The sequence below is a fragment of the Asterias rubens genome, chromosome 9 (genome assembly GCF_902459465.1).
Source record: "Asterias rubens chromosome 9, eAstRub1.3, whole genome shotgun sequence".
Classification (NCBI taxonomy): domain Eukaryota; kingdom Metazoa; phylum Echinodermata; class Asteroidea; order Forcipulatida; family Asteriidae; genus Asterias; species Asterias rubens.
This window is the reverse complement of record NC_047070.1, coordinates 3,623,804-3,634,714: the sequence shown is the minus strand read 5'-3', so window position 1 is coordinate 3,634,714 and position 10,911 is coordinate 3,623,804. Positions and strand designations below refer to the sequence as shown.

At 43.9% G+C, this 10,911-nt stretch overlaps 1 protein-coding gene across 1 annotated transcript; it reads left to right on the top strand.

Annotated features, from left to right (window-relative positions):
- Positions 1-4,633: 4,633 nt before the first annotated feature.
- LOC117294679 (zinc finger and SCAN domain-containing protein 21-like) lies at positions 4,634-10,333 on the top strand. The gene is made up of 5 exons (XM_033777187.1): positions 4,634-5,031; positions 5,225-5,540; positions 8,356-8,618; positions 8,947-9,376; positions 10,088-10,333. The coding sequence occupies exons 1-5, from the start codon at positions 4,634-4,636 to the stop codon at positions 10,331-10,333; spliced, it is 1,653 nt and encodes a 550-aa protein (XP_033633078.1).
- Positions 10,334-10,911: the final 578 nt, after the last annotated feature.

The following is a 10,911-nucleotide window of genomic DNA, read 5'->3' as shown; positions in this document are numbered from 1 at the left end:
ACAAAACAAGAGAAGTAGAAATACAAAGCAACAAAAGACCCGCACACTAAAAAATAATGCACCACCCAAAACAACGCCAACCGGTCCGAGAGACACCATAGACACTGACCAGGCCAGATTTCGAACCCACTTCTGTAAAAGAGCACGGACGAGTCAACGCCAATATAAACCACTTGGCCACCATTGATGTCTGTCGTTCTTGGTTCCAATACCTTACCATGGATTATTTCCCGGCCTTGTTACAGACATCAAGCCCGACTCGGGCATGCAGCAACCCGACAACTTGGGTCGCCTGAGTGAGTGCTACCGTGGGCAGCGCGCCGTGTATCACCCGCTAGCCTTGCGATCTATTCTCGCTACCGTGGGCCGGCAGCTGCGCGCCGTATAAGTCTATTCTTAGGCCGTGTCCGAAACGACGACTTCGGCTACAGCTACGTCTAGATCAGCGCGTCTTCCAGTGTTGAAGAATAGGCAGACGCGCGCGATCTAGCCGTAGCTGTAGCCAAAGTCGCCGTTTCGGACACGGCCTTAGTTAGATTTCCAGAGTGAAGCCGGATACCACTGCTCTAACCCTACCGCCCTAAACACGCAAAAACTGCAAGAAAAATAAGAAACGAAATTCAACAAAAAACAAACAAAAATACACGATTACAATAGTATTTTAAAACTGTTTATTGAGGATTTAATTCCATTGTGCTCTTCTGAAGCAGTACGAAAGGCAATGTGGTAAAAAGTCTCATACAAAAGTCTCATACAAAAGTCACTGTTTTTCTTTATGTGTTTTACTCAGCCACTCAAAAGTGTCTGTTTTTATGATCTTTAGTTTTGTTTTTCTGTAAAACTCTGCCATTTATTGCCGCAACTTTCGTGTTTCGTGGTTCTGTTTATGTAATATTATTTAATTTTGGCAGAGAGAAGAAAATTTGAATGGATAGGCCCTAACGAAAGGAACACCATCCTGCCGCTGGTGGAAACTCACACCACACTTTTGATGTAGACTTTTAAACAGGCAGTTAGTAAAAAATATACCACATGCCCCAACCCCCTATATCAACGTCTGGAAAAGTTCCCTCACGAAGTTCCAGATCTTAAAATAGATCGAAGTTGTTTTGTTCTCAGCTAAAAAGACATGAGCATGTTTTTGATCATTATTTGAAAATCAGATCATTATAAAAAAATAATAACTGTATACTTTTTTTCTTCTTTTCATCTCGATCAAATAATGAGCCACAGCCCCCCTGTATACAGGGGCCCAATTACATGGCTCTGCTTACCGCCGAATTCTGCGCTTACGATCACGATTCCCCGCTTACGGGCAAGCGCCGAATTTCTGCGCTAGCCTTGTACGCGTAGAATGCCTAGTATTAAAAACGTGGAGTACGCACGCGCAGAAGCCAAAATTCGCTGCTAACCCGTGAAATACGCTTGCCGTAAGCACATAATTCCCTGCTTCCGTAAGCGCCGATTCTGTGCTTACACGGTAAGCAGAGCCCAGAAATTGGGCCCAGTTCTATCGGTATATTGTGTACATAGGCTCAGGGCCCAATTTCATGGCTCTGCTAACCGTAAGCAACGAATTGGCGCTTACGGAAGTAGTGAATTCTGTGCTTACAGGCATATTTCACGTGTTAGCGGGGAATTTTGGCTTGTGCGCGTGCGTAGTCCACGTTACTAGGCATTCTACACGTTAACAGATAGCGCGTAAGTTCGGCACTTGCACGTAGGCGGGGAATGGTGATCGTAAGCGCCGAATTCGGCGGTAAGCAGAGTCATGAAATTGGGCCCTTAAGGCTTTTATGTCATGTAACGTACAAATAAACGAAAGCTTACAAACACCTTTTTGTTTTTGAAAAAGTTTCTCTGTGCCATTCGGTGCAGTCTGTTTAATTAACCACTAAACCACGATACTGGACGGGTAATGAGGTCAGTGTATGGTTTCGTCCAAACTGTGTGACGCACTCAATTGCATAATTACTTGCTTGGCCAATCATAACAGGCCGGGCCCGCCCCATGTGAGACACTTTTTTGCAGGCTGGTTCATCTTAAAAGAACGGTGAACTAAGTAATAGAGTTATTACCGAAGTCAACCAACAAAGAAAACCACATAAGAATCCACCCAGAAGAAGAGTTCACACTACTTCAGTGCAGACACACCACACTCTACTTCGCTGAAGGAAATCAGGGTAAGTCAATGTGTTCCACTTTAGACATGGTCTGAGTATAATTATAAGCTGATTGGTGAAGACAGTTTACAGGTAAAGCAGGGGTTTTTTTTGTAAACGAAAGCACTTTCCTTCGACTGGGAGCGACTAACTTTAAATCTTGACTGCCGATTTAACGAACTGAAACACTTTGTACAAAAACCACCTGTTTTAGTTGGCAGTTTTGACATTTTGTAGACAATGTTAACCCATGCCTACAGCTTCATGAAGTTTCAACGCTACACGAATAGCATTGTTTGTTTTTATCGCGATGGTGGGGCGAGGCAACTTTGCCGAAACTGAAAACTTTTGTTTCCACAAACCGACACAAAGGTGGTTTTAGCCTATTTTACTCCACTGCAGGAGGAAAGCCTCTTTACCAACTCTCCATTTCACTCTATCATGCTCTGTCTCCTGCAAAGCAGAGCCCCTATGTACTTGGTCCATCTCTCCATCTTCTGTTTTGTCTACCTCTTTTTCTTGAGGCATCTGAAGACGCACAATTTTATGCAACACGTTTTTCCCATTCATTATTTTCCTGCAACTTTGAAAACCAATTGAGCCCAAATTGTCACGGGTTTGTTGTTATACGCGTATATCGCCACTGACAGCACGAACCTACATTAATCGGAGAAAAAGCATTTCAAGTTGAACTATTTTTTGTACACCAAGTGTATGCGGTGTGTTGCAATTGTAAATTAAAAAAATTGTGGCGACGAAAACGGTCAGTTCAGGTGAAAAGTTGCATAGCCTCATCGTCGTTATTAAAAAAGTAAAAGCTCCCGAGGCGTTGAAACTTCATGAAATTTTAGGCCTCGGTTAACATTGTATAAACATGCAAACAACTTAAAACTATCAAAACAGTGTTTGTCAGTTCGTTGCATTCACGATTTGGTGGGTTAGGCCCTATCACAAAGTGTGGATACTGGTCATTGACAAGTTACTAAAAGCATAACTTTGGGCACAATGCGTGAATTGTTTGCGTAAATATTGGCGTCATCTGTCATGAACTAATATTTTCGTCAATGTTCACCACTTCATGCACAAGTCGTGAATTGTCATGAATATTGTCGTCAATACTTACATTCAATACTTTGTAAACATTCACCACTTTGGGCACAAGTCGTGAATGTTGTCGTAGTTATTGGCGTCATTTGTCATGAACTAAAATTGTCGTCAATATTCACCACTTTGGGCACAAGTCGTGAACGTTGTCGTAACTATTGGCGTCATTTGTCATGAACTAACATTGTCGTCAATAATCGGCACTTTGGGCACAGGTCGTGAATTTTGTTAAATTCCGATTGGCGTCTGTGTTCATGGTAGTGAATTGAGTATGAATATTGACGCCAAAAGTTATGTTCGATGTCCCTCAAGGCCATCATAGCATCCTTCTCGAGGGAATTTTAAGCAACTCTAGACAATGATGCTCTTTTTTTCACACAGTGTTTGTCTTACACCATATTCTGGGGGTAACTTATTGTCTTTTTTTAAAGAAGCAGGAGGGCCGGTGAATCCCTTTGCCTATAATGAAGTTGTGGTTTTCTGCAGTCGAAGTGTTTTAAGGATTACATTGTATTGCCCTTGCATTGAACGTGTACCGGTAAGTACCCCCAAATTAATTTAAGATGACCAAACGCAGCGCAATATCCACACCCTTCTAGGTAATCAATGCGCACAGTAGACAAAGAGTTAAATTAGTATAAAAAACTAATTTAACGGGACACTAATTTTTTTAAGAATTTTATTTGTGCGAAACAACTTAAAATCTTTATGGGATCTTTACCACAGAAATAAAAAATTCATCGTCCAAAGCATTATTTTTATGGCGCTTAATATTATGAAAATACCTGGAGTCTTTAGAAGAACGTATAATGTTATTGCCACGTCAACTTAGTCAACTTGCATTGCGTTACTCATTACTAGCCCCCAGTGCTAATCTTATTTTGACCATCAGTGAAAACAGTTATTATGGGTGCGTTCGATTAGCTTCCCCGGGTCGACCCCGGTGTGCTCATTAGGGTGAGCCCCTGACAAGAGCTAATCGAACGATCACTAGTCATCTCGTGGTGACGTCATGCACCTCGGGCCAGTCCCAAGTGACCCGTTCCACAAGCAGGGCACCCGTCGGGTCTGACCAGGGTGGGCCCCTGGTATGACGTCAAAGCTAGTCGAACGTGCGGGGGAAGACCGGGGCAGACGGGGGTCGAACCGGGGGAAGCTAATCGAACACAACCGTTGCCTTCAGTGAGGGCCAGTTTTGATGGCATGCAAGGGTCCATACCGTAGTAGTAATAATAAGTGTATATATTCATCAAGTCATTCCTTGGCAATCCAATTATTTAAGATTGTTGCTAATTTCATGTCTTTATCTCCTTTTTTTTGAAACGTAAAGTTTTGCTATGGACACACACGCTCCATCATACCACAATATGTCAGGGCTGAGCTATACCGAGCTGTGGAACGCTCTCCACTCCGTGCACCACCATACCTTTCAGTCAAGTAACTACATCCTCGGCGGGTCGTACCAGGGCAACCAGCCTCGCGAGTTTACACCTTCCAGCGTGGTCAACTCAACAGATCCGGAGTTCTCCGGAGGGTCTCAATGGAGCGGGGATTCAGACGTGAATGGGAGCGTCACTATCGGCAAAAGGGAGACCACATTGGTGGCGTCCGCTCCTAACACCCATCACGAGATGGGGTCGCTAGCAACGGCGGCCAAGCCCACGACTAAGACGCTGACAGGGTTACAGACGTTTCAACCACCCATGTCTTCGCAGAATCGCTTGGTGATGCAAACTCCACAACAGATGGACCGCGACTGGTATAGGTAAGTTTGTTTGGCAGAGGACATGTCTCTAAATGTTTGTCGCGGTGGTAGCGAAACAGCTCTCTTGCAACTAACTCGCGAGTTAGGAAGGCTGAGTAACTCGTCTTAACTCGAGATAAGACTAATAGAGTCTTTTACTCTATGTGAAATCCACCACTCATTCTAAACATCGTCTTTTCCTTTCCCTTATTAGCCTGGAACCTCAGTGGGATCCCAAGCTCCGACAGGGTGGAGAGCATTTTAAGGTTGCCGACAGTGACGCAGCCGATGCCCTCCTATCCATGAAGCGGGCATCGGTGGTGCACCTGAACCCGACACTCGTTAGTTCAAACCCGTCGATGCAGCTCCGTGGCCGGGACAGTGGTCAGTCCATGAAGGGATTGATGTATGACGAGTTGACACCGTTCATCGAGGAGAAATCGGGCGGGGCGGAACATCAGTCATCACGGTCGAGGACTGCGTCCTCGGTTATGCGAAACGCGCTGGGATCGGACTCCGGAAGGGAAATGGTAAGTACTTTATCAATAGTTTTTACAGCTAAAATCAACTTGCAGCCACAGCCAGGAACACCGGTGTGGCGGTTTCAGTATTCCGCCGTGTTCAGTTTTCCGGATGACGTAGCCGGATATTTCACCACGTTGTTGGAACGGTTTAAGCTTTCCGGCGTGTTCAGTTTTCCGGGTGACGTAGCCAGACAAAAATACAGCCGCGAGTACCCTGGCGAGTACTGTAGTTCTCTCAGTGACCCCAAATTGTTTATTATTACGATTCTTTTCTGTTTAGTCACATTCTCTTGCCCCATCTTTACACGTATTCATGCGTACAGCTGTAAGCAGGTCACACTGCTTGTGCCACACCAAATTCTCTCATACGATCCACGCGTTCGCCGCTCGTTGTACTCGTGGACGCCATTGGTAATCACTCAAAATAATTGCTAGCATAAAAACCAACTTGTTAAAGACCCTGGACCCTATTAAGAATTGTCAAAGACCATTCTTCTCACTTGGTGAATCTCAACATATGCATTAAAATAAAATAACAAACCTGTGAAAATTTGAGCTCAATTTGTCGTCGAAGTTGCGAGATAATAATGAAAGAAAAAACACCTTGTCACACAAAGTTTTGTGCTTTGACAATTACCAAAAGTGTCCAGAGACTTATTAAAGATTTACATGAATGTTACGGCGATGGGCCTCTTCTGGGTCCGGGCCCCTATACTCGACAAGGGTTTTTAAGAACCCCTTCGCGACTTCCCATTTCCAGATATTCTATATTTTATATTATTCATAAAAGTGTGGAAAATAAAGTGAAGCGAAGTGAAGTGAACTGTACAACATCCCATTGTTTGTTTGCAGAGTTTCACTAAAACGCATACAAATTACTCTTTTGAAAGTTTCTCCTGAATACGAGTAGAGTAAACTTTTCGAAACGTCGATACCAAACCGGTGTGGCAAGTATCATCCTCGGAGATTCGGTGTCGACCCCCCCCCCCCCACCCCGCCATATGGCAAACTGTACGGGTGCGTTCGTTAAGCTTCCCTGGGTGTACCCCGCGGTGCTCACTCGGGTGAGCCCCCGACAAGAGCTAATCGAACGATCACACTCGCCCTCTCGTGGTGACGGCATGCACCTCAGGTCACCCCAAGTGACCCACTCCACAAGCAGGGTCCAATTTCATAGAGCTGCTTAACGGTCGATTTTGTGCTTAAAACGGGTGCACCTAGCAAGTTTTTCATTTCATAGCCTTGCTTAAGCAAGGTTTTTTGCTTAAAACGGCGAGGCAAGCAAGCAAAAAGGGTCCTTAAAGCCCCATTGCTTAAGCACACTGTTTAAGCGCCGGGCCCAGTTTCAAGGTGCTGCGTCCCGTAACGGTCGATTTTGTGCTTAACGGGCGCACCTAGCAAATTTTTCATTTCATACCCTTTCCTAAGCAAGGTTTTTTGCTTACATAGGTAAGCAAACAAAAAGGTCCTTAAAGCCTCTATTTTGCTTAAGCACCCTATTCACACAGCGCATAGTGCAACACTCATTACAAACGATGTTATTGTGCCGGCACCGCGGTGATTGTACGTGCGTTTGTATGGTAGGTGTAGCGAATAAACGAGTGTCTAAAATGCTTCAGAATCATGCTGTACAATGTATTATCTTCTTGTTTACTTTCAAGTTAGTGTGTAAACCTTTCGAGGGGCACTTTGAACCATTACAAATAATACATATCAGACACAGAAGGTGATGATTTTTTTTATCGCCACTCGAGTGCACTCCGCATTTATTTCGCCCGCCATTTTGTCAGCACCTTCTTCTTTTTCGCTTAAGCAAACGATCTAAAATGTTGTGCGCGCAGTTTGTTTACGTGCTTAAGCTAGCAACCGCTGGTGAAATAGGTTTACGCTTAAGCAATTTTTGTTGCTACGTTAAGCCAACATGTTTGCTTACCGTCAAGCAGCCCTAGGCCATGCACACAGTGCAAAATACACTGCCTTCTTCTGTTTTGCTTAAGCAAACGATCTAAAATCTCCGCGCGCAGATTGTTTACGTGCTAAAGCTCGTGTTCGTTTAGCAATTATTTTTGCTACGTTAAGCGAAAAAATTTGCTTACCGTTAAGCAGCTCTATGAAATTGGGCCCAGGGCACTGGGGGCTGACCCAGGTGAGCCCGTCAAAGCTATTCGAACGTACCGGGGCATACCGGGGTCGATCCATGGAAGCTAAACGAACGCACCCTGTGCGTGTACAAACTTCTTTTGATAGCGCCCTCTTTTGAATCATCCTCTTACATTCAACGTTAATTTCCCGTATAGGGACCGAATCTCAGGCGGAAAGAATTCCTATTGGACACCGGCTCTTTTCAGAGTCAATACTCCCACGAGAGAGATTTACACGTGGTTGTACCAACAAGTTAACTATTTGTTGCTCATAGTTTCTTCCTGTTTATCCCAACCATGCAAACCTTCTAAAAAATACTTAAAGTTACTCTGACTTCCTCGATACCATTTTTATTTTAAAGACACTGGACTATATTGGAAACTGTCAAAGACATGTATTCTCCCTTGGTGTATCTCAACATAGGCATAAAATAACAAACCTGTGAAAATTTGAGCTCAATCGGAAAACTACATTACTTCAGAGGGCTAGGGAGCCGTTTCTCATCATGTTTTATACTATCAACCTCTACCCATTACTCGTTACCAAGAAAGGTTTTATGCTAATAATTATTTTGAGTAACTACCAATAGTGTCCACTGCCTTTAAATGGAATCATTGAATCTAAGAAAAACGTCCGTTCTGATGTAAACCAAAAACTTTTATTTCCCCGTTTGGTATAGCATGAAGTTAAAGACGTTGCCCCAACAAATTTCTGGCGCCATCAGGACATCTCCCGGATGTACAGCACTTCACCTTATGAGGGCTACGCTATATCGGCAAAGGCTGCCAACGAATCTTCGTCGGATACAGAAGAGCTCAGATCGAGTGGGTACCACTCGTCCGACGGCTACCAGGCTACTGGGTTACTGAATACAACGCACATGTCACCGTATAACAAACCAGGAGGGAATGGGACCAGCGAAAGTGATCGTTTCTTCGTGAGGTGAGTTGACGAGTAACCAGTGACTGTGGTGTGGACTTTTGATTCCACCATGCATGGTGCACGGAGCAATAAAAGTTCAACCACATAATGTTTTGAATTCTTTTTTAGTACATTGGGTTGCTACTATACATTGCAAGTTTTCCTGCATTCCATTCGCATAGGCCCCTGACCCCAAGAGGGCGCTGTTTGTGCTTAATTGCTTCTGAAAGTTCTGATCATGAGAGCGATAGTCCTACCACTCATGCTGGAAGCTTTCATCCACCCCACTCAATGGAGAGATATTTGTATTGGTCAATAATGCAAACTGCATCCTCTCTTATGTTTTCAGATCCAGCGCCGGTGGCCATTCCAGTGGTGGCGGCCATTCCAATGAATTCACGAGCAGTAGAGGGAGCCTGAACGCACCACAACAACCACCAACCCTCGGTCCACAACCCTACATCGCTGCTACTACTCCAGCCCAGAAAGCCATCGCATGGCGAGCCACTGAGGACACCCTTACCGTAAACAACAATCTACAGAAACAAAAGACCCAACCTGCCACCAACCAGAACCACCAGTGTCGCATCTGCGGCAAGGCGTGCACCCGCCCGAGTAGTCTGCGTACTCACATACGGTGCCACTACGGAGACAAGCCGTACCTCTGTCAACTGTGCGGGAAGAACTTCTCGCAAGCTGCTAACCTCACTGCGCACATGCGCATCCACAGTGGAGAGAAACCGTTCAAGTGTACGGTGTGCAGTAGGAGTTTTTCTCAGGTGAGTAACACACGGCAACATTGGGTGCGTTCGATTAGCTTCCCCGGGTCGCGAATTTTTGTTTCCCAAACGACATTGCAATAATATAAAATTAAAACAAAAAAAAACCGTAAATGTTCAGAATTTTTCGATTTATGCTGTTTGCCATTAAAGGCAGTGGACACTATTGGTAATTGTCAAAGACTAGCCTTCACAATTGGTGTATCTCAACCTATGCACAAAAATAATAACAAACCTGTGAAAATTTGAGCTCAATCGGTCATCGAAGTTGCGAGATAATAATGAAAGAAAAACACCCTTGTCACACGAAGTTGTGTGCGTTTAGATGGTTGATTTCGGGACGTCAAGTTCTAAATCTGAGGTCTCGAAATCAAATTCATGGAAAATAACTTCTTTCTCGAAAACTATGGCACTTCAGAGGGAGCCTTTTTTCACAATGTTTTATACCATCAACCTCTCCCCATTACTCATCACCAAGAAAGGTTTATGCTAATAATTATTTTGAGTAACTACAAATAGTGTCCACTGCCTTTAAAGGACCACACTGGTTATACCAGTCCACAATTTTGTATTATTATAAACCTCACAAGTTGACTATTATCCAATCACAATTTTGATACCACCCTGCAGTAAACAGGTAATTAAGATTTACCATGAAAGTTACAGAGACATTATTTTACTAAAAGTGTATAATCTTGTTTTCCAATACAGAGCTCTTCAGTCAAGACACACATGCGCACGCACACCGGGGAGCGACCGTACTCCTGTAACTACTGCTCGAAATCCTTCTCAGACAGCTCGACCCTGAGCAACCACCGACGCATCCACACTGGGGAGAAACCCTACCAATGCATCGTCTGCTACCGTCCATTCAGCCAGTCTGGTAACCTGAACCGTCATATGAGAATACACAGGCGGAGGCTGAGCGGGCAGCAGGCTGCGGCGGTCATGGCGTGATTATAATTAATGGTAAAACAATAGGAGATGAATATTGGCGGCCAAAAAAGTGTATCTTCTAATACATTTGATAAGTTGAATCAAAAGAGGGCGCTATCTGATGAAATGGCTACAGACCACAGACATAAAGAACCTTTAAAGGTTCTTTATATCTGTGCTATAGACGGACTGGGCGGTACCGTAAGGGTACGATTTGAAAATTACTGGTGGAGCCCAACACTGGAGCACAGAGGACAATTTTCCAAAAAGAGATGTCCAAAAGGTTTACCCGCAAGTTTACTAGTTTCTAGTTGATTCTAACTTTCTACCACATGCAAAGCTTCAAAAGTCTATTCCATTCCAGTAAAAGTATGACGAAAAAAATGTCGTTTTTATGGCGTCAAGTGAGTATTCAAAGTTTCAAAAGGGTGCTCGGGTACCAACTAAACTAATTAGTGTATACTGGTTTCTTAATTGTTTTCAATGTCTAGTGTTCCACGTGCTTGTGTATGACGTTCGTCATTAGTTTGCCTTGTTTTTGGTGTTCTTAATAATGCAAAACAAAACAAAGTATGAAATACCCTTTTTGGTTTGAAAAT

Excerpts from the sequence above, each read along its gene's own strand:
- LOC117294679 (XM_033777187.1), top strand. The coding sequence starts at position 4,634 with ATGTCAGGGCTGAGCTATACCGAGCTGTGGAACGCTCTCCACTCCGTG. Across the intron at positions 5,032-5,224 it reads ATGGACCGCGACTGGTATAG|CCTGGAACCTCAGTGGGATC; the intron begins GTAAGTTTGTTT and ends TTCCCTTATTAG. Across the intron at positions 8,619-8,946 it reads AGTGATCGTTTCTTCGTGAG|ATCCAGCGCCGGTGGCCATT; the intron begins GTGAGTTGACGA and ends TTATGTTTTCAG.